Source organism: Lactuca saligna, chromosome 1 (genome assembly GCF_052625555.1).
Source record: "Lactuca saligna cultivar CGN05327 chromosome 1, ASM5262555v1, whole genome shotgun sequence".
NCBI classification, from domain to species: domain Eukaryota; kingdom Viridiplantae; phylum Streptophyta; class Magnoliopsida; order Asterales; family Asteraceae; genus Lactuca; species Lactuca saligna.
In genome coordinates, this window is record NC_136417.1 from 194,807,996 (window position 1) to 194,834,198 (window position 26,203).

At 38.4% G+C, this 26,203-nt stretch overlaps 1 protein-coding gene across 1 annotated transcript; it reads left to right on the plus strand.

The window, feature by feature from the left end:
• The first annotated feature begins 7,807 nt into the window (after nt 1–7,807).
• On the plus strand, nt 7,808–11,658 carry LOC145047261 (zinc finger CCCH domain protein). Its single transcript, XM_078995516.1, has 11 exons — nt 7,808–7,962; nt 8,437–9,566; nt 9,655–9,851; nt 9,925–9,985; nt 10,065–10,163; nt 10,304–10,398; nt 10,564–10,677; nt 10,773–10,840; nt 10,983–11,093; nt 11,175–11,367; nt 11,445–11,658. The coding sequence occupies exons 2-11, from the start codon at nt 8,444–8,446 to the stop codon at nt 11,553–11,555; spliced, it is 2,172 nt and encodes a 723-aa protein (XP_078851642.1). The 5' UTR covers nt 7,808–7,962; nt 8,437–8,443; the 3' UTR covers nt 11,556–11,658.
• Nucleotides 11,659–26,203: the final 14,545 nt, after the last annotated feature.

Genomic DNA, 26,203 nt, shown 5'->3' on the forward strand with positions numbered 1-26,203 from the left:
AGAGTCGGTTGACCAAACCTCCACGCCATCGAACTCATCATCAGCTACCGAACCCTGCACAATTAAAGCATTCATGGAAGGGTTAGCAGCAGATTTCTTCTTCCTTAACTCATCAAGCTTTTTCATCAACACAGCTTCTTCATCATTTTCTTCATTCTTTTCTGCCATCTTTTTGAGGACGCAATCTTTTGCATAGTGGTTCTTTCCTCCACAATAATAGCAGCTCACTCCAGAGTCTCATTCAGCCTTCTGTTCCTTCTTTGCTTCTTCAGCTTTCGATTCATCTTTGATCTTTTCAGTGTTATAGCTTCCTTGCCAGTTTCGGTTCCTATTGGTGGGGAATTTCTTCTTGATGAATCTCTTAGGGTTTGACACCATCATAGCATAGTCTTCAGACGTGAGATCATAATCATCCAAGTTGAGATCTTCGTCCTCTATCACAACTTTGCTTTTTCGACAGGAGGGCTAATGAACCTAGACTTGAAACCACGGTCTTCTCCTGCAGTACGATCTTTTCTTGAGATTTTAGGATGCCCACCAGTTTCGCCAAAGAATAGGATTTGAATTGCTCGTGTGCTTTAACTGTGGACACGATTGCTCTCCACTCAGACCTGAGTCCATTTAAAAAAGTAACCTTCTGTTCAATAAGCTTCCTTTCGATGTCATGTTTGATCATCTTGCTAAGAAGATGATTGAAGCGATCGAACGTTTGAGTCACCGTTTCTTCTGTTCCTTGCTTGAACTCACCAAACTCAGACAAGAGTAAGGTTTGAATGGAGTGTTCAAGATCTTCATCTGTAGAGTACAATTCACGTAGCCTGTCCCATATCTCTTTAGCAGTCGTGCATGAACTTACCAGCCTAAAGGTATCGGATTGAAGAGCAAATCTAATCAATCTTAGCGCTTTGATATTGCACTGAAATTTAACTTTTTCATCTTGCGCTACATCTTTAACATCTTTCAGTAGATCATTATACTCCTTTTGAGTTTTAATAATCCTTGAAGTTGCTGAATGAGAAAACGGTCCAGAGATAATTGCTTCCCAGATGAGGTATCCATTATCCTCAGATCCTATGACATAATCTTCAAAGTGATTCGCCCAAACTTCATAATCATGGGTGTACAGGATGGGAATCTTTGTTGTCGATCCAATGCTGTTTGAAATATTGATGGGATTGGATTATGACTCGTCCATAATTGATCGAATAACCTGTTCAAAGATCAGACTTGTAATATATCAAATTAGGGCAAAAATAATAAATATTGAGATACGTCAATTACGAGATGACGACTCAATAAATATCAATGAATGCGGAATAACCCTAATCGAAGCTTTTTCACAGAAAAGAAGTGTATGGATTACACAGCCTCCTTGTAACGACCCAATTTTACGTCCGAAAATTTCATTTTAAAATATTACTTTAGAAAACATTAATAAATAAAAACATTGTTTCATCACACCATAACACATCGTAACCATGTTCTAAAAGGCCAAACCATACATCCCATCAAAATATTAGAGTACAATCCCAGGAAATCTCGTAAATTCGGAAACCGAAAAGTGTGTGTATGACGTGCCGCTACCGCGCCGGCTCCTTCCCCTTCGGTGCAGAGGTACCTGAAAAAAAAACTGTAAACGTAAGCACAAAGCTTAGTGAGTTCCCCCAACGTACCACATACCATACAAATACATAACATACGTACTGCCAGGCTATTCTGGGGTGCCTGACTACCCGGTACGGCCATTCTGGGGTGCCGACCTACCCATACGGCCATTCTGGGGTGCCGTCTTACCCGTGTCAAGCCATTCTGGGGTGCTGACTACCCATGTCAAGCCATTCTGGGGTGCTGACTACCCATCGGTCCTAACAACCGATCCTCGGGGACTGGTCCCCTCTCGCTACCTCTATCGCATAACATAACAGACCAACATACAAGCATACCATCACATACAGTCAGATAATTCTGGGGTGTCTGACTACCCAGCGGTCCTAACAACCGAACTCTACTACTATTGCATATAACGTATCATGATAGCATATAACATAACAGGTAATAGCAAGCCTAGATGATTTCACAAAGACAATCATCTATCATACGTCTCCTACTGATGGGCCGGCATTGTGGCCTTAGACCCACCGCTACTGGAAGGTAACTCACCTCAAGGTAGCTGCTGAACTGATCGGGAACTAACTGACTGCTGCTGCTCCGGGAGTCCTCCGGCTGCAATTCCCACAACATACTCAATCAAACACTGCTAACTGCCCTTTAGGTAAAATGACCATTTTACCCCCGGTCTGGCTCTAAGCCAAAGCTAGAGTCAACTTTCAGTTGACCCGACTCGCCGAGTGGATCTCCACTCGCCGAGTCCCTGGCAACTATGGTCCTGGGTCCCTGGTTCTACTCGTCGAGTTGGGCTAAGACTCGACGAGTTCATCTTCTAACTGTCATTCAACTCCTTCATCCTACTCTCCGAGTTGTATGAACAACTCGTCGAGTTCATCTTCATCCGAAGAACACTTTATGCTAAGACTCGCCGAGTTGTATGAACAACTCGCCGAGTCTGTTCTTAATCTATGAGGATTGCCTTGGACTCGCCGAGTCGGGGCATTGACTCGCCGAGTCCTAACATGAATGAGTTCAGCTCCCAACTCACCGAGTCACCCCCTGTGACTCACGGCTCAACTCGACACATCATGAAGGGACCGGTTTGGTGACTCGCGACCAGACTCGTCGAGTCACATAGATGACTCGCCGAGTCGCAGCCATGCACCCACCAAATACACAGATTTACTCGATTTCAGTCCATGCCCTTCATAGATCTGGACTTCTAGGACACAAATCACACGTAAAGTTTCCAACTTTACGTGTAGATATTCACCAATATGGATTTTAGGGTGCAAAATGCCCCAAAAGGGTAGATCTAGGATGAACAAGCCACATGGGGCCATAAAGCTAACAGATCTGAGCTCCTGGAGCTCAATCTTGCCTAGATCTAAAGGTTAATCCACTTATTACGAAACATTACGCACAAACAAGCTTGAAGAATTGCTCAAGAGTGTCTCAAATGAAATCTTAAGCATAGAAACAGGGGAAAAACGAGATATACCTCAAGGAAAATGTTGAAATGACACAAAGATGGCTGATCTCCTTCTCCTCTACTTGATCTACTCCTCTTTCTCCTCAAAACCTTCAAGAACACACCAAGAACACTTCAATCTCTCTAGGAAATAAGGGAAAACGATGTTGGGGGAGTTCTGGGGGGTGAATGGGGACGAGGTGGGGCGGAATGAGGGTTTAAATAGGGTGCAAACCCTTGAAACTTAGGGTTTCATCCTGCAGCGGTGACTCGCCGAGTCCAGGATATGGACTCGCCGAGTCGCCCACTTAAAACGTGTCCGGAGTCTCGTCCCTACTCGGCAAGTCGGACCTTGTGACTCGCCGAGTCCAAGGCTAAAATAGGGCAATGCTCAAATAAAATTCACATACCGGAAACCAGGTGCTACACTCCTGCTCTGATACCAATTGATAAGTTTAAAACAAACTTAAAGATCGATTAGATCTATGAAACAGGTAGATAAATGACTAGATAAACAATTAAGAACAAGCTAATGAATCAAAAGGTGTCGAATGATTCAATAAACAATCCTCAGAAGAGCTCGATAAAGAACATCAACTGTAGAGGATTTTAGGGTTTACAATATTCAATGAGAGTGACGACCGTTACTATACGCATACATGCATGCATATATTTATAATGAAACCCTAACAGTTTTTCTAAGAAAAAGAGGGCTAATCTAGTTAAACATGGATTGACAAGCCCAATCCGGTTGTAAAACAAAAGGGCCCAAGACGCAACACAATTATCTTCAACAGGAACTCTTGTAACATATACTACAACTTGGTTAAGATTATTTATTAATATTTTGTCGAAAATTTGTTTTCGACCCCTATTATTTATAAATTGACTAGCCCAGATCTGCGGGCGTTACACAATGTTTCCATCTAATGGTGGAGTAGAAGGGTGAAGAGAGACACATACCCATTTACAGAGCACAGAAAAATTAGACAACGAAGACCCCGAATTCAATTTTGATAAGTAAACAAAAATCCCTAAAAACATATGCATAAAGAAGTGTTACTAACCCTCACAAGTTGTGGAAGCATATAGTGGCGGTGGGAACCAGGAAGCATCGACAGAGACTGTGGTGGAAGCGGTGTCGAAAAGTTATCTGATTGTAAGGCATATGGAGGAAATAAGCGGTGGATTACACATGTGTACAACCCCATGAGTGTGATGGTAGCGATGAGCGTCAATTTCTGCCTCTAGGATTGTGAAGGGAGTAACACGTGTACAAGACACGTAGTAGGTGCCAACCAAGGTAAAGAAACACGTATCTGGCCACGCTAAATATAAAAAAAAGTAAAAAAAATTGAACCAATAGGAATCATTTACATACATGGTAGATATGGACTTGAAACCATATGTTACCTATTATCGTGAAGAAGGCCAAAGGAAAAAAATTAACAAAAAGTTGACACACAACAAAGAAAAATGGAAAAACAAAATCCAACCAATCAGAAAATAATACTATTCAAAAAAAGGGTCTTACAATTACTATATTATATAATGATAATTATAGTATTTGTATGTTAATTATAGCATTTTTTTATTTAGGGCGTGTTTGTCATAGAGCTTTTGAAAGCGTTTGGGAGCTTCTATCATTTAACTTTTGGCAAAACGTTCTAGTTTAAACAAAAAACTTCGTTTGGTAGTACGAACGTTTAACTTTTAGTTTAAACAAAACGCTCCAAATCTAAAAGCTACTTCATATAACGTTTAACAAAATGCTACTGAGCTTTTAAAATCAATTTCCATAATTATCTTAAAAAATATATTTATATATTTATTTATTTTTAATCAATTGTCATTTTATGTAATTTTATATATTTCAAAAGCTTCCAACTACTTTTGTCAAACACTCATATAACAAATAAAAACTATAGCTTCCTGTTACCAGCTACCCCCTACACGCTACCAGTTACCCACTAACCGCTTCCAGTTAACAACTACTTTTGTCAAACACGCCCTTAATGTGAATTATAACATTTTACTTTCATGTTAAAATCATTCATATCATTCTATATTTTAAAAATTGTCATTTATAACTAATGTTGTAAATAACGTAAGACGTGGTTTAGCGGTAAGGTAAAAATTAAGCCATAACAAGCCTTGGCGAGCCATGACGTTTTTCAGGGCATGACAATATTATATACATTAAAAGGTATAAATCATATAATTATTGAATTTTATCAAATATATGAAGTTTTTATAAGTGTTCTATTAATATCTAATAGAAAAAAGTTAACAAAAACTCATTTATTTTAGACCCGATAAAAAAAACAAAAAAACCCGCTCCTTGAAGAAAACTCGTGCCATAATGCGATAATGTGTGCATTGACACGTTATTTGGGCGACACGTTTCACAAACTCGCCTTGGATGTTTTCGTAATGACTACATCACGCCTTACGCCATGATACGCCTTGAGACGCGCTTTTTAACACCATGTTTATAATAGTTTACTTCAAATATATTTTTTTTAAATTTATCAAACATGAAAGGAGTACGTATGGATTCCATAGTTGAAAAATATTTAGTAAAAAGAAGAATATTTGAATAAAGAAGTACACATTTAAAAATCTTGAAACAAAGAAGTATATATTTAGGAATCTTGGAACATAGAAGTTTTTGCATTGGAATGTATAAATGAACAAGTGTTGCAAATTCATGATAATGATTATGTTTTTGTTAGTATATGTTATTTTAACTTTAAATAAACTGCACAATAATAATTTGTGTTACTTTAAATAAACTGACAATAATAATTGTATTATATTTTCTATATATATATTTTTAAGGGATAATGACTTGAAAGGGTAATGAACTTTCGACTTTTGTCACATTTAGTCACTAAACTTTTTTTCGTTGTCTATTTGCCATTGAACTATTGAAACTGTTCACGTTTTACCCTTATGACCGACTGTTACCGGTCATAAGGGTAAAATGTGAACAGTTTCAATAGTTTAGTGGCAAATAGATGATGAAAAAAAGTTTAGTGACTAAATGTGAACAAAATTGAAAGTTCATTTCCCTCTAAAAAATTCAATGACTAAATGTGAACAAACTTCCTATTGTATTATGTTCTAGCAAAATTATTTATTTTTGTTTAATTGTAGCAACATTTGTTGATGAAGAAATCTATGAAATAAAAAAACAAAATGTAACATCCGGATTTCCAGGTATCATCATTTAAGTATTTTTCTTTTGAGTTAAGAAGAGAGACTCGACGAGTTGACGCCTCAACTCGTCGAGTAAGGTCGCAACTGATGACTCAAATTAATGAATGGACTCGACGAGTCGGTGAGGCGACTTGACGAGTTCGCGCTGTTGGCAGAAACCCTAAATCTTTGGGCTCGAGCCATATTTAAAGGCATTTATGGCCTTCAATTGCGACTACCTTTCCCATAAGTGAGAACCCTAGCGAACTTGAGTGTGTAGAGTGAGAGGAAGAGCTATCTTGAGCTTTTTGGTGTGATAGATCTTGACCCTTCTAGGTTCAGAGAGCCGAGAATATGAAGCTTTAGTAGAGTAAACCTTGGGGTTCAAAGTTAGGAAGCATTTATGGTAGATATAGTTACTTTCATCTTACACATAGATATGAAGTATTTTATATAAATTACGTGCTATGTGTGTGTATTATTTGAATACTTGCTGTCTATACTGGATGAACGATTTTATACATGTTTTAAAAGATTTAAACGGTATATTTATTTTATATCTACAAATATGTTGCGGATGAAACATGGGTAGATGAAATAGTTGGTGTGTGATGAAATAAAATGATGAGAGATAGGTGATGATAGAAAGGTGGTGATAATTAGGTAAATAGATGATGATGAATATGTGATGTAGGATGAAAGGAGATACCATAACCTTTACCAGCAATGTGGCAATGTAGTCATCTACCAGAGTATAGATGACGACCATGGACTATTCTAGACAACCCAGTGGAAACACCAGCAGACCCATAACTTGTAGGTGATGAATTACGAGTTCATGCGATGTTGTAACTACGTATTCATGTGGTGATAGTCTAACCCCTTGCTATCAATTACGATTTCAGACGATGTTGTAACTCCATATTCATGGGATGTCACAAATTTTGCATGCCAAACCAATGGTCATAATTCACATCAGTGAGAATTGTTCATTTTTTTGTAAAACCAAAACCAGATTGGAAAATTTGATTTTTTATTTCGGAAAATGTCAAACCATTGGTTTTTTTATTTCGGTTTTGGTTTTTTGTTTTTTTAAATATATTTTCAGGGTTTTGTTTTGTTTTTTTTTTATTTCATAGATTTCTTCATCAACAAATGTTGCTACAATTTAACAAAAATAAATAATTTGCTAAAACATAATACAAGAGGAGGTTTGCTCACATTTAGTCATTGAACTTTTTAGAGGGAAACGAACTTTTGATTTTGTTCATATTTAGTCACTAAACTTTTTTTCGTTATCTGTTTGTCATTGAACTATTGAAACTGTTCACATTTTACCCTTATGACCGGTAACGTCCAGTCATAAGGGTAAAATGTGAACAGTTTCAATAGTTCAATGGCAAATAGATAACGAAAAAAAGTTTAATAATTAAATATGACAAAAATCGAAAGTTTGTTACCCTTTCAAGTCATTATCCCTATTTTTAATCGAAATATAAAGTCGTAGCGAAGGATCGGGGTTTTAAGGTACGGTTGGGCCTAAAACCAGACAGTTTCCTTTAATTCGGATTCGACTTCACAAGTCACGCCATTTTATCCCACTCTTCCGTCCCTTGAGCTTCTGGATCCAACTTCTCGCCATTTTATTCCACTCTTCATTCGGCTTCTGCTTCAACTTCTCGGTTAGCTTTTTCTCTCTTTTCAAGATGTGATTTCTCTTCATTCGCATTGAAAATTTGTGGAAACCCTAATCCCCAAAATAACAAAGAAATTTTCGAAAGCATTAACTAAATTCATCCAACCATATTGTGCCATTGATTTCGTAATTTCTCTGAATTTGTTACTACTCTTTCTTTATCTGAACTTGTTAAGTATGCGTCGTTTGTTTTTATACGTGGTTGAAAGTTTGATTTGTGTGAATGTATGTATTTCCATGTATTTATAATCTTCATGAATTTGGATACTTCTGTCGGTATATCGAGGTATTGCTGTAGTATCTGAGGATACATTCAATAGTGGATGCAGATGTAGGTTATTATTATTATTATTATTTTTCGTGATCGATCGATCATACGATTTGTCCAATTTGTGTGTCATGAACTCGTAATTGGCCTGCGACAGGAAAGATGAGTGATGTTTGTCGTTTGATTTTGCAGGAGCAGTATGAGTGGTACGCCTAACAAAAGGGCGCATGAAGATAGTGGAGGTCATTCCTCCCTTTCAAGGTATTCACATCCCCATCCCCATCCTCATCCTCATCCGCAGGATGATTCTGGGACATATCCTGGCATGGGGGGATCAAAGGTGCCAAATCCTTCAGCTCCGAGTGATTACCATCCTTCTTCCTTTGATATTGGGCAGGATTCCCGCATGCCAAAAGTCCCTAGAACTGAAATGCGAGAAATGGATAGTAGAAGGTCTCCAATGGTTCAGATGTATCATGCCCAAACTGATCATGAAGACAGAGTTGAATTGAGAGATTCTAGAGATAACATTATGAAGATTGAGAGCCAAGGTGGTAAGAGTGATAAAGATGTTGGTAGGTATGAGAGAGATGCTATTCCTTACTCTGATTATAGAAATGATAAGGACGCTTACAATCCAGTGAATAGTCATATAAACTGGAAAGAATCGAAAGAGCACCACAGGACATGGAAGTATCCGGATACATCAGGATCAGGTGGAAACCTGGATTCATGGCATGTTTCACGTGGTACTAATGTTCATGGACAAGTGGAAATAGCAACCACAGAAGAGAAGGATTATGGGGAAGCTCATGAGGGTGTTAGTGAGAACAAAGTCGAGAGAGATAGAAAAAGGAAAGATGTGAAGCACCGTGAATGGGGTGAAACAAACAAAGAGACGAAAGATCCAACAAAGGAAGAAAAAGAAAGCGACAGAAAGGATGTAGTACAAAAGGAGAAGGACAAAACAAGAGAGAGAGAGAGAGAGAAAGAGAAAGAGAAAGAGAAAGAGGGTGGTTTGCAGAATGAAAAGGAAGATGTGGTGGATGTATCTTCTTCCAGGGGGGTTGTTGTTGAACAGGAAAACATAGGAATGGAACAGAATAGGAAACAGAAAAGTGGAGATGCATGGAAGGAGTTGGATATTGAAGAGGAAAGAAGCAAAAAAGATTCAGATGATGGTGTTGATGTTGAAGGAGAAAGGGAAGCTTTTAGCTATGGTGTTCAACAGAGGAAGAGGATGCTTAGACCTAGGGGAAGTCCACAAGTCGCAAATAGAGATCCACGCTATAATAGATCTCGCCCTCAGGACAATGATAATGGTAATAAGCTACTAAATGCTTTTATAATATATTATTTGTGTTTTATATTGTTTATGTATGTTGTTGAGTGCAATATGGATGAATGCAGGGAAAGGTGATGTGTCAAGTGTGGTATACAGAGTTGGTGAATGCATGCAAGAATTGATAAAATTATGGAAGGAATACGAGTCATCGGCGCCTGATAAAATGTCACAGGCACAGGCACAGGCACAGACACAGACACAGACAGGACCGACTCTTGAGATCCGTATACCTGCTGAACATGTTTCTGCTACAAATCGGCAGGTAATAGTAATAGTAATAGTAATATATAAGATTAGCTATATCATGTTCCTCAATAAGTGAATATGGTTTGCAGGTTAAAGGTGGGCAGTTATGGGGTACAGACATATACACGGATGACTCAGATCTTGTTGCAGGTATGCCATAGGACTTGTTTTATAAATAAAAATAAAAGTTTATGACATATCTTATATATGTATTTGTTTTGCTGTCCAGTTTTAATGCACACAGGCTACTGCCGCCCAACTGCATCTCCTCCTCCCCCTGCTATTCAGGAGTTACGTGCTACTGTCAGAGTACTTCCTCCACAAGATTGTATGTGAAATAGCAACCTACTCGACATTGTAATTTGAATAATCTACTCAATTGTAGAGATGATAGATTTTTCAAACTACAATGATGCTGTAATAAATCAAATTATTTTTTGTATGAGAGTTAAAATGGATTGTTGGTAGGTTATGTTTCTACACTGCGAAACAATGTTCGTTCTCGTGCATGGGGGGCTGCCATTGGTTGCAGTTTCCGTGTAGAGAGATGCCACATCGTCAAGGTAAGTAACAACCAATCAGCTTTTTACCATTTCTACTTTAATTTAATGTTTACAAACAATATGTAACGAGTTATGGATGGATAAAAATACAAGTATGTATGATGTTGTGTTGTCTATTTTTGGTAAAACAAGCAAGTAAACAAGTTTCTTTTTAAATTTATTCAGAAAGGTGGTGGGACGATTGATCTTGAACCTTGTCTTACACATACATCGACTGTGGAGCCCACTCTTGCTCCTGTGGTTGTGGAACGCACAATGACTACTAGGGCTGCTGCTTCGGTCCGTATATTCAAACATCAAAATATTACTTTAAATATCATTCATATATATGTTTTATTAAAAAAAAGGCGAATGTATTTTTAATTTTACTGTAGAACGCCCTTCGTCAACAAAGATTTGTGCGTGAAGTTACATTACAATACAACCTTTGCAACGAACCTTGGTATGTGTTAGCATGATCTTTAATAAAAATCAAACAGTCGATGTTGAGTGATAGATGTTTGTAATAAGAAATGAAAGTAGGATGGTAAAATTATATAATAAAGTAAGAAAGTGAAAGTGTGAATGTATGTATGTGATTGAAGGATCAAGTATAGTATAAGCGCGATAGCTGACAAAGGTCTGAAGAAGCCGCTGTTTACGTCTGCAAGATTGAAAAAGGGAGAAGTTCTCTACTTGGAAAGCCGTACACGCAGGTATTTTACTTGTTTTGTTTTGTCTGTCATAAAGTTAAAAAAAGTTTTAAAAGGGAGGGGTGGTTTTTGAGTATTGTCAAGGTATGAGCTGTGCTTCAATGGAGAGAAGATGGTGAAAGCAGGAGGAAATGATATGGAGACAGCAGCAGCAGCAGCAGAGGGTGGTGGTGATGGGTGTTTGGTGGATGTTTTCAGATGGTCTGAATGCAAGAAGCCTCTTCCTCAGACAGTCATGCGGGCCATCGGCATCCCATTGCCGCCTGAACATCTACAGGTAATTCATTTTTCTTTTTTAAAAATAAATAAATAAATAAGTAATTTTTTTTTAAAATTGCTATTTGTGGGTTGTAGGTGTTGGAAGAGAATCTTGATTGGGAGGACATCCAGTGGTCGCAGACGGGTGTTTGGATATCTGGAAAGGAGTATCCTCTTTCCAGGGTGCATTTTCTATCGCCTGTGTAAAATCATCTATGTTTTTTTTTTTTTTTTTTTAAAACACGATTGTGGTGTTCTGTGTAATCAATCACTTAACATGTTTTAATATTTCAAACATGACTTATGCTAAGCTAACCATTGCCCTTGCTTTTTAGTATTTATTAATTAAATGCTACATATTTACAATTCTCATCGATAACATGAAATCCACAACAAACCGATAATAATTTCCAAACTCTCAACTTGCAAACAGTTATAGGGTTAATTGTATAAAACATCTTATATTTTATGTTTTTTTGTTAAAAAGTCCCTTTTATATTTCTATCTTTTTCCCGATTTGGCTATTTTACTCGGCTCCTTTTGTTTCAGTTTTTTTTTTTTTTTTTTTTTTTTTTTTTTTTTTTTTTTTTTAAAGTTAAAAAAAATAAAACTCAACTTTTCTTTTTCCTAAAACCTTTTACTTTTGATGGTGTTTTTTTTCTCGGACCAATTTTTATTTTGGCTTGTATTTTTTATTTTTTATTTATTTATTTATTTTTGTTGTTGTTGTTGTTGTGGATTTGTAGGTGTTATTGATAGTTTCCAATATTAAAATATGAAGGAAACATATATTTTTTAAACAAATAAAAAGAATGTACTTAATTTTTGCTCATAATCAATTTCTAAAATGATCAAAGATTGTGACAAGTGAATAACAAGTCTAAGCAATTTGGTATATTGGATTGTTAGAAGGATCAAGTAGCAAGACAAATTTTGAAGTTAAATCTAATATTTAGAATCTATTTTAAGCTTTTATGCTTTTTTATATAAACATTTTCAATTTTAAAAGCGATTTGATTAATAATAATGACATTAGATTCTTCTTAAATTGATTTTTTTTTTCTATGTAAATAGTCATGTCACACGTTATAAGGAAATGAAATTGTAGCGGATAATAGAAATTCAAAGAGAGATTGAGAATTAAGTTGGGAAAAAAATTGCTTTCAATTTTTGTACAACCAATTTCTAAACGGTGTGAGGTATGGGCTTGACGAGGTCAAGCCTAAGGTTAGTGTTGCAATTGAGTATTTGCAAGTGATTTAGTTGTTTGTTAGCATCGGATGGGTTTCAAGTGGTCTCTCAGGTCTTCTTTGTGGATGCCTCGATTTTATGAAGTAGTTGAAGAAAGCGTATGGAATGTCATGGCGATGTTTTTAAAGATTCTAACCAAGATGGATTTCGAGGACGAAATCAAAGGCCCAAAAGTCAACTATGAGTCAAAGCCCAACATATGGACCAATTTTCTAAATTGGGCCCAAACCTCTACATGGTCTTCCCTAAGGCCCAACCATTTAGTCAAGTCCAAACATTTGACATTTCTAATAGCCTGATATCTTATAATCATAAAGGACCAATTATAGCCTATCTATGGCCCAATTTTCCAAATTAGGCCCAAACCTCCTACATGGGCCTTACCCTAAAACCCATCCATTTATTCTTAATCCATATGATTATTCTTGAATGGCCCATCAATAGTCCAATCACCAAAGCCAAATAGAAAGGCCCAACTTAAAGCCCAAGTCAGATTAGGGTTTCACATAAAATAACAATTAGGATTAAGTTTTTTTTACTTAACCCGTTAAGGACTTAATCCATTAAGTCCATCAATCTACCAGGTCAATCATATGGTGTAATCGGGTTAATACCTACTCCTAATCCGGCCATCCAAAAATGCGGGTCCCAACAACCCATAACCAATATAATCCAAAATTAGGTTTTTCTAATCTAATCACAACCCAATAGGCCTAAAAGTTAAGTCCTTAGATCCATTAGGGTTTCATTAGGCCCACTAGGGTTTCATAAGTCGGGCACCACCCGCTACCATATCGGGTAGTGGTGGTCAACGACGGCTCACGACGGCGGCCACTACCTCATGATGGTGGTTCCGAGTCCATATTTGTCCAAGCATCCAAACGAAATCTAAACACAAACAAAGCACACTGGCACCCAACACGGCGACTGGTGGCGACAGCTAACACCTCACAGTGGTGGTTATGAGTTTTCCTTTCATTATTTCATCACCGATTACAATATACAACACCAAATCCCAAAATAAACACATACATAAATAGATAAACACACACACACACACAGACACCCTTGTGGTGGCCGACACTGGTACGTGGTGGCAGCTAAATCTCTAGTACACATCCACAGAATACATCAGTGGCAAAAACCGCATGCTCGTCGGCTATAGAAACCCTAAGAGAATTCGACTTAGCGCCTCACGTCTAATACCGATGTGACAACTAAAAGCTAAAGATACGAAGGATCAATTCGCACCCGAGTCAAATAACACCAAAGTAGGTACAAAACTCACAAGAAAAGTACCAACCACGCCATTAGGTGCTGCGCGGACCTCCTCTACTGTCAGCTGAAAAGCTATCCCACGAGTTCTCGGTGTCTCGACCTTCGTTAGCCGACTATCAATAGCACATAAAGCAGCAGGAAAAGAACCCTGGGATGATCCCTGAATGAGCTGAGGGCACTCGACCTTCCGATGACCGGTCTAGTTGCAGTGAAAGCAAAATTCCAACCCCTTAGGGAAATCCTTCGCCATGTGCCCCTATTTTCCACATTTGTATCAAATCCCTGCCCGACATGATCCCTGGTGACTCTTGCCACACTTGCCATAAGTGCGGCCCTTCTAGCTCCCAACTCTCGTATCAGTGGCTGCGACTGTATCAGTCTCCTATCTCTACCCCGAGACTCTTCGTCCTCTCTGGTCTACAACTCTAGCTCAATTTCCATCCTCTTGGCATTGGTCTGAAGCTCATACAATGTCTGGTATGACGAGTTTGCCACGAACTCCCGTATATCCCTCCTCAGTATGCTCAGATATCGGATCACACGTGCCTGCTCTGTAGACACATGCTCAGGGTAAAACAACGCCCTCTCATGGAACATCCTCATGATCTCAGTTACAGTTTTTGTCTTCTGCTTGAGAGACAAAAACTCCTAGGCTAACCGTTTCCTTTCCACCAGGTGAACATAATCATCTCGGAATAGCTGTGTAAACCTCTCCTATGTCACTGCAGCATGATCTATAGGAGTAAAAATGGTGGTCACGAACTTCCACCAGTCCTTCGCTCCTAAGTGAAGCTGGTTCAGTGCAAACCGAACTCTCAGGTGCTCGGGGCATGAACACGTGTAAACCCCCCCCCCCCCCTCTATGTCGGAGGTCCATCTCATAGCAACAATCAGATTCTATGTCCTATCAAACTCTAGTGGCTTCGTGTTGCTGAACTCCCGTAGCAACAACGAGTCACCTCCTTGTATCCTAGCAGCGACGATGCTGCGGTGGCTACAACAACAGTAGCCTCAGTAACAACATCATATTGCTCATCGAATGTCTCAATCAGTGTGGTCTTGATAGACCCAAACATCTCCAGTATAGCCTCCCGAATGGTTGCAACCACCTCCTCCGTAATGATCCTGCGAATCTCCTCATCACTGGTCCCACTGCTCCCGGGGTTGTGGCGTGTGACAACTCGAATTTTCCATTCTGAACAAACCATACCAAGCCAATAGAAGTTAGAACAGTTACAGTGAAATTCCAGACTTTGGGTATAAGTTTGAGTATTTCAGGTTTAGCACTTAAGGAGATATCAGGAGAGTGGATGCACTAGGGTTTTGTGCAACACTATTATTCAAATACTATATGACATTAGAGTTCATTCCGGGAATAAAATATTTTATGCCAAAAATCTCATGACTATATATAGAAATATGAACCAAATAGTTCATTAGTTGCATTTCCAACTAGATAAAAGCCGAATTCTCTCTCACGGATCTTCGGGTTTTTATCCCAAATCGTGAGTACCTTTCTCTAGTTGTATTATATGGCTTATAATGTGCTTAATAACATCAATTTTATAACAAAACAACTAGATTTAGGAGTTTACCGCCCAAGAACACCTTGGGGAGTAAACTCCTAAAAAGATGCCTAGTCCTTCCCCCGTGAGTTGTAACTACCTTAGGCTTGTATGCTAGTGTGTATATGACTAGAAAACATCAAAAACGGATCAAGACCCCGAGATTTGGGAGTTTACCGCCCAAGAACACTTGGAGAGTAAACTCCATTTTAAGGGCCAAAAGTGTGCCCAATGTCCCTCAAAGCCTTGGAACTCAACATATGGACTACCATTACATTTTTAGACCACCAAAACAATTAAAAATCAAAGCTAGAAGTGAGTTCACGGCCAAGAAGGTTCTAGGGTCATGAACTCCATGTTTAAGTCCCAAAATGCTCTAAAAATCCTCCTTAAGCCAAGAGACTAATTTGGGCATGTACCTAAATGATTTTAGGACTAGCTAACACACTTAGAACACCAAGACTAAGGTGTTCCTGGCCCAAAAGGTTCTAGGGTCGTGAACTCCATAAAATGGTGCCAAATGGTGCCATAAACTCTTCTAAAGCCAAGTACAAAAGCCTAGTTTTATTCCTAGTGAAATTAAGGACTTGAAAACACCACAAACACCCTCCTAAGGGAGATTACGGCCGTAATCTCCAAGGGATACGGTCCCAGGGCCGTAAACTCCTCAAAAGAGTTCAAAGGAAGCCCAAACACTTGTTTAAGCCTTGAAGCAATTCACCACTTGAGTTGTAATAAAGTTAAGCCTCATTTAGTGACCCAAGATAGAGTTTACAGCCAGGAGTTTACTCTCTAGGGATGTGAACTCCAAATCATATGGTCATTTGACCATAAACCCCCATTAGAGGTCTTGCACTCCTTTGTTGCAACCCATTTGCCTCCTAACACTTGACCAAAAGCGTTTTCCTCGCATTAAAATGCTTATACTTGTATAATTAGTGTTTTAATCACTAATTATTTATATACATATGTCTTCATATGTAATTACAATCATTGTGTGTGTCTAAAGTCTTCACTTGACACCAAGCACTTGTCCGATCATTCCTTACGATAACCTTCCGTTCAATTCCAATCACTTACTGCAGGTGAGTTCATACCCCTTAATCAATGTTTTAACAATTTTTAAATGTTTTATGGGGGGGGGGGGGATACAAGTAGAATTATGCTAATTATTATGTCAATTATATGTGATTAATAAGTAGCATTCAAATGATTGGCTATTCATTAGCAGTTTTACTGAACAATTTCCTTCAAATGATTTTTATAAACATTTTATATGTTTAAAACTCCTTATTACACTGTACATTTTACTCTGTATGTTTTATTTCAAACTTATTTACAATTGTGATTCAAACAAATGTTTCCTTATACTAAATTGTTTTATCAAACCCATGCCTTCAAACTGTTTTATAGATTGACATCAAGTCGATCTTTTCTTAAGATAATAATTATGTTCAAAGGTTTTGTTGGATTAGTGTCTAAGTCCATAACTATTTTGGTATGTACTTGACCCGATGGTGCATGGTACTTTTGGGTTGCCTTCACCAAAGCAACTTGATAGGATGAATTATGGAGAGAAAGTATTAAATATGATTTATTAATATATTATGAGAATAATATATTAAAGGAGAAATCATATTGTTTAAATTAATATTAGTCAAAAATTAATTGGTAATTAGTTTTGTGACTAAAAGAGATTAATTAAACTTAAGGGACTGGAATTGTAATTATAAGATAATTGCAATTTGGGCTATGGATTGCCTTATATTAAGAAGTGGATGAATTCTATGGGAAAGCCCATGAGGAAATCGTCCAAGGCCTTAAGGAAAGGAATCTATGGGTTGCTTAGGGCTTAAGCATCCAATTTAGGGTTTCCTTGTTAGATAACCCTAATAGCCTAACTATATATACATCCCTTATGACCCAAAAACGTGGCTAAGCATCCTACTAGGGTTTCACAGGGTTTAGGGCAGCCTCCATCCTCTCTCCTCTTCATCCTCTTGCTCTTGGTGTTTGTGAGCCATTAGAGGAGTGATATTTGTGACTCTAAGCTTTCTAAAGTCAATACAAGGAGGAATTGTATTGTTATTGCTACATAACAATCAAGGTAATGTCTTAAACCCATTCTTATGTTAATATGATTACTTGTATGCTAGAATTAGGGTTTATAGTCTTGGATAACTTGCATGTAAAATAGAGAAACCTAGATCCAAGCATTAGGGTTTGTATGAGCACATAGGATGTTCTTATGACCAAAACCCATTAGGTTTTACAAAACTTATTTATGCTTTTATATTATAAATTGCATGCCTCTATATGTATAGTTATATAAGAAATGTTTAAAAGACTTACGAAGGCTATCCACCCTATTTCCTTTTCGATCTTGAGATGTGGTCTGGTGGGATATCGGGTACTCGTCCGAAGGTCGTTTAAATATTAGTTATATAACATATGTACATATATAGTCATAAAGGTCCTTCCAGTTCATCCCATGCCCTTGGGTAGCAAGGGTATACATCCATGTCCATACGTACCAGATAGATTACTAGTAAACCACCATATGGGTAGTTTAGGAAGATACTAGAACTATTACTAGAATGCGATATCATACCATGAGTCAGTTCATTCATGAGTCAAAACATGCTAGAAAGATAACATATACAACTATACTAGGAAGAGAACATATACAACGATACTAGAACGAGTAACATTACATTACATATACATGAATACGTTAACAATTGTGATCCACTGTATCAAAGCATGCCTTAAATGTCATGGCCCGAGTTGTAGCCAGAATTCTCTTGGAGGGAGAGCGTGAGTTTGCGTATAGATCTATACTGGATTGACTATCCTACACCTTGCTGCTAGCTACAGCCGGACCTGCAGGTCTGCGGGTGCCAAACGTCATTCCATTTTACGACCATTCGTATGTCGTTGTTACCAGTCAATAGTATGGTGCAATTAATCACATAATACCTTAATATAAATCCGGTTGATGGTAGTTAGTACAACAATAGTTCTTATAGCGCTACATTTTAGTACTACATTAATTTTCCATGTACATATATTTAGTGATCTATTCATTTAAACTATAAATGTAAAAACTGTTGGAATAGTGTCTAAGGCTGCAACTATATTAGGCAAGTATTTGATCCGGTTGTGCATGGTCCTTTTGGGTTGCCTTCACCATAGCAACTTGATGGATGATTTGTTAAAAGAGAGTAAATATTATAAGGAATAATATATGGTTATTTGATTAATATAAGTCATAGATTAATTGGAATTAATTTGGTGACTTAAAGAGATTAATTAAATAAAGGGGTATAAACTGTCAATTGTTTGATAGTTAAACTTTAGACTATAAATCCATTGGGATATGCTTTGGACGAATTCTATGAGATATAGGATAGCTAAAATCGTCCAAAGGCTTATCTATGGAATGGATTTGGATAGCCTTAAGAGAAGATTATCCAATTAGGGTTTAGGTTGTAACCCTTAAGGAGTCTACAAGTATAAATAGACCCTAGGGGGTGAGGGAATTCAACACACCATCAAAAGTAGAGATACTCTGGCTGAATTCCTCCCCTCTCCTCTCTCCTAAATCATCTTGCTTGCTATTGGTGTTTGTAAGCCATTAGAGGAGTGACATTTGTGACTCTAGAAGCTCCAAGACAACAAGATCAACAAGGAACTCAAAGGTATGATTCTAGATCTGTTTCAATGTTGTTATTTAACCTAATTAGCCATTAAAAGTCTTGGATTCAAAGCATGTTTAATTAGAAAGCCTAGATCCAAGCATTAGGGTTTTGCATGCGCACATAGGAAAGTTCTTATGGCCAAAACCCATCAGTGGTATCAGAGCCTAGCTTGGTTTTCTTTAAATTGTTTCTTGATTAACTAAAACAAACCTGCAAAATTCGATTTTGGGTTTATGAGTCATGTACTCGGCGAGTTCCAAAGTGGACTCGGCGAGTAGGCCTGTACTCGGCGAGTCCGGGCGTCTGGATTAGGCAAAACCAGGATTTTTTCATGTTTATCTTATGGAAACTTACCTTAATCATATTAGATCAACCCTAATCCGATTTTTTGATATATATGACTATTATCTTGATCTAATTAAAGATATTTATCATCTAATAAAATATTTAATTTCCTTATGTGATAAATGATTAATTATTTTGATAATTATCTTAAAAGAAATCTTGGATAAATCAAATAAAGATAATTAGGATATTAATTGTTAATTGGAATTATTTGTTATTTGATCCTCCATGTTTTAAATGTTTAAAACCTACCCTAAAGTTTTGAAATTTGTATTTGTGATTAAAAGTTTTAATTTAGACAACTTAAATTTCAAACCCTAGATTTTAAAAAGTTTTAAAATACAACCCTATACTAATATGATATTACTAGAATAATATATATGTATAACTAAATGCTAGTCTTACCGTTAGTAGGCCTCATTCACGAAGCCGATCTATAAGGTGGGTATAAGGTTGCGGCCTATAAAATGGCGCTTAATGGGTGTACACTCACACCCACCGCTTGCTTGATTGGTGGAGGGTCGTTAACCGAACGGGTAGGATAGGGCAACCTCATCCTCTCATTAAAAGTATAATAAGAAATACAAAGTAACTACACGTTTTAAAAATTTCCCAATCTTAGTTACTTTAGGAAAAGTGAATTGATGCAATCCCATGAAATTACACTTTGCACATTGCTAAGAAGTTAGTGGAGCATGTGTGGTTTATCGGCACACTAATTGGTTCTAAGCGAAGGTGGCAAAGGGTGATTCATTGTTTATCATAGTTCGATGGAGCGTGTGTGGTTTACTGGCACATCGAATAGGTGATCGTTACAATGAAGGCACCATGTGAATTTGCATGGTAATTCACACCCGCTTTGTGATCCTCGGCATCCCAGTCACAAACGAGAGGGGCATATCGAGATTTAAACATGCCATTGAATAGTTTCAATGAATCTCATCCGAACCTAGGAATTCTCAAAAACACTTAGGACTAATAGTTTAAGTTTTGTAATGGAGAATTAGTGAATCGTCATTCACTTACCTTCAATTTATTTGCATGTTAGATTACGGCATCCCTTCTCTAGTATGTAAATGTTATTGTTGGATCCTAGCCCTAATTTTCTTATTGGGTGATAATTAGGGATTATTATTCTAATCTATCTTTGTCCTTTTTCTAATTGAAGATGTCGAACGCAAACAACGCTGCTGCTAGTTCTTTCACGTTGATGAGCCTTTGCCAAAAGGTCACCTTCGATGGAACGAACTTTAGCGAATGGATAAGATACATTCACACCATTGCTCGCTATGAGGATAAAGAGTATGTCCTCGATGAGAAGCTCGAGAAAATCAACCCCGAAGTTGCTACTCCCGAAGAAATCACCGCCTTTGAAACTCATGAGCGAGATGCAACGAAGGTACATTGCATCATGATCGACACCATGAACTCCGAATTCCAAAAGTCCTACGAGGAAATGTATCCATACGAGATGCATCAAGACTTGTTGGAGAGATACCACCAAAACGCGAGACAAGAGCGTTATGAGATTTTCACTAACATGATCTCCGCTAAGATGGGTCATGGAGAATCTCTTACCGTGCACCTGCAAAAGATGCAAAGGTATGTCGACCGCCTTCGCAAGTTAAATGTTGACTTCGGTGAAGACTTGGTGATCGATATGGTGCTTCACTCTTTGCCTCCGATGTACAACCAATTTAGGATGACCTACCACATGAACAAAGAAGAGGTCACCCTAAGCAAACTCCAAGGTCTCTTGAGGGTCGCTGAGAGCAACTTCAAGGACAAGTCTGTTGCACCAACTCCCAATCCGTCCGCTGCTCCTGTCTTGGCTATTGGTCAAGGGAAGGGAAAGAAGAGGAAAGCTTCATCGAATAACTATCACAAGGTGAAAGCCCGAGATGGTGCCTCTTCTAGTGGGACCAAAGTTGATCCCGCTAAGCCCTTCTCCAACCCAAAGGAGGCAGAGTGTCACCACTGCCACAAGATAGGACATTGGAAGAGAAGCTGCCCGGATTGCCTGCAAGCGATCAAAGAAGGAAAGATCAAGCCATCTTTCGCAGGTATATACACAATCAAATCTAATGATTCTAATCATGCTATTTCTTGGGTTCTTGATACTGGTTGTGGTTATCACATTTGTTCTAATGTGCAGGGACTAAGAAGAAGTAGGGACGTAGAGAAAGGAAGGATCAATCTAATCATGGGGAACAGAAGATCGTCGCCTGTGACCAAGATTGGAGTGTATTCTTTAGTGCTTAGGAATAGTTTGGTTTTAGATTTGAACAATTGTTGCTATTCGCCAGAAATGGATAGAAACATCATTTCATTTCATGGTTTATATAGACAAGGATTTAGATTTTCTTTTAATAATGAGAATGGTTCTATTTTGGCTTATCTAAATGGTGTCTTTTACTTTGAAGCTATACCATGTAATGGAATATATGAAACTGTTATGATTGTTGATAACTTAGGAAATGATGTTTTGAATATTGATTCTTCCACTAGTATGGATAAAGCATCCTTGTGGCATTGTCGTCTTGGACATGTCAACAAGAAACGCATAGCACAACTCCAAAAGGATGGAGTGTTGGAGTCATTCGACCTTAGGGAAGATGACACATGCGAGTCTTGTTTACTTGGAAAGATGACTAAGTCACCCTTCATGAGTACTTGTGAAAGGGGTGAGGGGCTATTGGACCTAATACATACCGATGTATATGGACCCTTTAGATCAACCACGAAGGATGGGAACCGCTTCTATGTGACTTTTACCGATGACTATAGTAGATATGGGTATATCTACTTAATTAAGCAAAAGTCAGACACCTTTGAAAAGTTCAAAGAGTTCAAGAATGAAGTGGAGAATCAATTGGGCAGGAAAATCAAGATGCTTCGATCCGATCGAGGAGGAGAGTACCTAAGTCTTGAATTCCACGATTATCTCAAGGAGTGTGGAATAGTTTCGCAATTGACGCCTCCTAGGACACCGCAGTTGAATGGTGTGGCAGAAAGGCGTAATCGAACCTTATTGGATATGGTTCGCTCTATGATGAGTCGTGCTTCACTACCTATCTTCTTTTGGGGGTATGCCTTAGAGACTGCCGCCCATATCCTTAACCGAGTCCCTACTAAGAAGGTTGCCAAAACACCTCACGAGATGTGGACAGGGAAAGCTCCCTCGTTGGCACATATCAAGGTTTGGGGTTGCGAGGTTTTCGTAAGACGAGATACTCACGACAAGCTTGAACCTCGAAGTGAGCGATGTATTTTCATCGGCTACCCGCAAACATCCTTTGGATATCTCTTCTATAGACCGAAAGACAATGTTGTCTTTGTTGCGAGGAGAGGAGTTTTCCAAGAGCGAGAACTCATAAGCCAAGGAGATAGTGGGAGGCAAATCGAACTTGAAGAGATTCAAGAATCGATAGATGAAGGAACCTCTACCGCTGGCATTCAACCCGAGGAGGAAACTCCGGTTGAACCGATTGACGAATCCTTACCTCTTAGACGTTCCGATAGAGTTAGAGTTCATCCCCAGTTTTATGGTTTTCATATTACTACCGAAGGGGACACGTATATTAGTGATGGTACACTAGTAAATCTTGATGAGCCTAATAGCTATAAGGAAGCCATGGCAGGCCCAGAGTCTGCGAAATGGAAAGAGGCAATGGATAGCGAGATCCAACCCATGTACGATAACCAAGTTTGGAATTTGGTTGATTATGTGCCCGAACGTAAGACCGTTGGGTGCAAATGGATCTTCAAAAAGAAGACCGACGTGGATGGGAACGTACACACATATAAGGCGCGATTGGTCGCGAAGGGCTTTACTCAAACTCCCGGAGTTGACTATGATGAGACCTTCTCACCAGTTGCGAAGATTAAATCTATTAGAGTGATGCTAGCAATTGCCGCATTTCATGATTATGAGATTTGGCAAATGGATGTCAAGACCGCTTTCCTTAACAGAAAGTTGGCTGAGGATGTTTACATGGCTCAGCCAGAGGGGTTTGTGGATCCGAAGCATCCGAATAGAGTGTGTAAGCTTGAGAAGTCCATTTATGGACTTAAGCAAGCGTCTCGCAGATGGAATCTTTGCTTCGATGAGAAAGTCAAAGAGTTTGGATTTGTACGAAGCGAAGACGAATCTTGTGTATATGTCAAAGCCAGTGGGAGTATAGTAAGCTTTCTCGTTCTATATGTCGATGACATATTACTCATAGGAAACAACATCCCGACTTTGCAGGAAGTCAAGTCCTGGCTAGGGAAGTGTTTCGCTATGAAGGACCTCGGAGAGGCTTCTTACATTTTGGGAATAAGGATAGTAAGAGAAAGAAGTAAGAGACTAATTGGACTTAGTCAGAATACTTACTTAGAAAAGGTACTAAAACGTTTTAGTATGGAAAACTCAAAGAAGGGAGAATTACCGATACAAGGAAATGCCAAGTTGAGTAAGACTCAAAGTCCGAGTACCGAAGCTGAGATAGCAGAAATGAGTCGAGTACCATACGCTTCCGCAGTTGGCTCAATCATGTACGCTATGACTTGTACTCGCCCTGATGTAGCATTCGCTTTGAGCATGGTTAGCAGATACCAAGGGAACCCTGGCAAAGCACATTGGATTGCGGTGAAGAACATCCTTAAGTACCTTCGGAGGATGAAAGAATGGTTCTTAGTCCTTGGAGGGAGTGATGACTTGAAGGTGCGAGGGTATAGTGACGCCAGCTTTCAGACCGACAGGGACAACTACCGTTCGCAGTCGGGCTGGGTCTTTACCCTAAATGGAGGAGAAGTGACATGGAAAAGTTCCAAGCAGGAAACCGTAGCTGATTCAACGTGAGAATCAGAGTACATTGTAGCGAGCGAAGCGTCGAAGGAGGCAATATGGCTAAAGAAATTCATTGGTGATCTTGGAGTTGTGCCGGCCATAAAGGAGCCCATGGAGATTTTCTGTGATAACGAAGGTGCGGTTGCCTTGACCAAGGAACCGAGGGATCATGGTAGATCTCGACATATCGACAGAAAATATCACTTCATTAGACATCATGTAGAAGAAGGACAACTCGTAGTGAAGAGGATATCATCAGAAGATAACCCAGCAGATCTGCTTACGAAGGGACTGAGTAGGGTTAAGCACTTGCAGCATGCTAGGAGTATTGGGTTGAAGGATGATATTAGTATAGATTAGATAGTGTTAGAAACGTATAATAGATAAATGTAATTAACATTTGATGATTAAATAAAGGAGTTTTATTTATGAGTAAAGTTACTGTCACATGTTAATTGTTTAACTATTGTTTCACTTTGCATGTTTTGACTTCCAGAATAATTGAGTTTATTAGGAATAATCGAATTATTCAAATGGTCCACAATCGTTCATATGTTGGGAGTAGATATGAATGAAGATTGTCATGAATTGGTGTGTAGAATGTCTAAATGGTGTCATGAATTGGGGAGTAAACTCCTAAAAAGATGCCTAGTCCTTCCCCCGTGAGTTGTAACTACCTTAGGCTTGTATGCTAGTGTGTATATGACTAGAAAACATCAAAAACGGATCAAGACCCCGAGATTTGGGAGTTTACCGCCCAAGAACACTTGGAGAGTAAACTCCATTTTATGGGCCAAAAGTGTGCCCAATGTCCCTCAAAGCCTTGGAACTCAACATATGGACTACCATTACATTTTTAGACCACCAAAACAATTAAAAATCAAAGCTAGAAGTGAGTTCACGGCCAAGAAGGTTCTAGGGTCATGAACTCCATGTTTAAGTCCCAAAATGCTCTAAAAATCCTCCTTAAGCCAAGAGACTAATTTGGGCATGTGCCTAAATGATTTTAGGACTAGCTAACACACTTAGAACACCAAGACTAAGGTGTTCATGGCCCAAAAGGTTCTAGGGTCGTGAACTCCATAAAATGGTGCCAAATGGTGCCATAAACTCTTCTAAAGCCAAGTACAAAAGCCTAGTTTTATTCCTAGTGAAATTAAGGACTTGAAAACACCACAAACAACCTCCTAAGGGAGATTACGGCCGTAATCTCCAAGGGATACGGTCCCAGGGCCGTAAACTCCTCAAAAGAGTTCAAAGGAAGCCCAAACACTTGTTTAAGCCTTGAAGCAATTCACCACTTAAGTTGTAGTAAAGTTAAGCCTCATTTAGTGACCCAAGATAGAGTTTACAGCCAGGAGTTTACTCTCTAGGGCTTTGAACTCCAAATCATATGGTCATTTGACCATAAACCCCCATTAGAGGTCTTGCACTCCTTTGTTGCAACCCATTTGCCTCCTAACACTTGACCAAAAGCGTTTTCCTCGCATTAAAATGCTTATACTTGTATAATTAGTGTTTTAATCACTAATTATTTATATACATATGTCTTCATATGTAATTACAATCATTGTGTGTGTCTAAAGTCTTCACTTGACACCAAGCACTTGTCCGATCATTCCTTACGATAACCTTCCGTTCAATTCCAATCACTTACTGCAGGTGAGTTCATACCCCTTAATCAATGTTTTAACAATTTTTAAATGTTTTATGGGGGGGGGGATACAAGTAGAATTATGCTAATTATTATGTCAATTATATGTGATTAATAAGTAGCATTCAAATGATTGGCTATTCATTAGCAGTTTTACTGAACAGTTTCCTTCAAATGATTTTTATAAACATTTTATATGTTTAAAACTCCTTATTACACTGTACATTTTA

What these genes read in the sequence shown, in the direction of transcription:
- LOC145047261 (XM_078995516.1), top strand. Translation starts at nt 8,444, where the DNA reads ATGAGTGGTACGCCTAACAAAAGGGCGCATGAAGATAGTGGAGGTCAT. An exon ending in AGTACTTCCTCCACAAGATT is followed by an intron (nt 10,164 to 10,303) that starts GTATGTGAAATA and finishes GATTGTTGGTAG; the next exon opens with GTTATGTTTCTACACTGCGA. An exon ending in TGCCGCCTGAACATCTACAG is followed by an intron (nt 11,368 to 11,444) that starts GTAATTCATTTT and finishes TGTGGGTTGTAG; the next exon opens with GTGTTGGAAGAGAATCTTGA.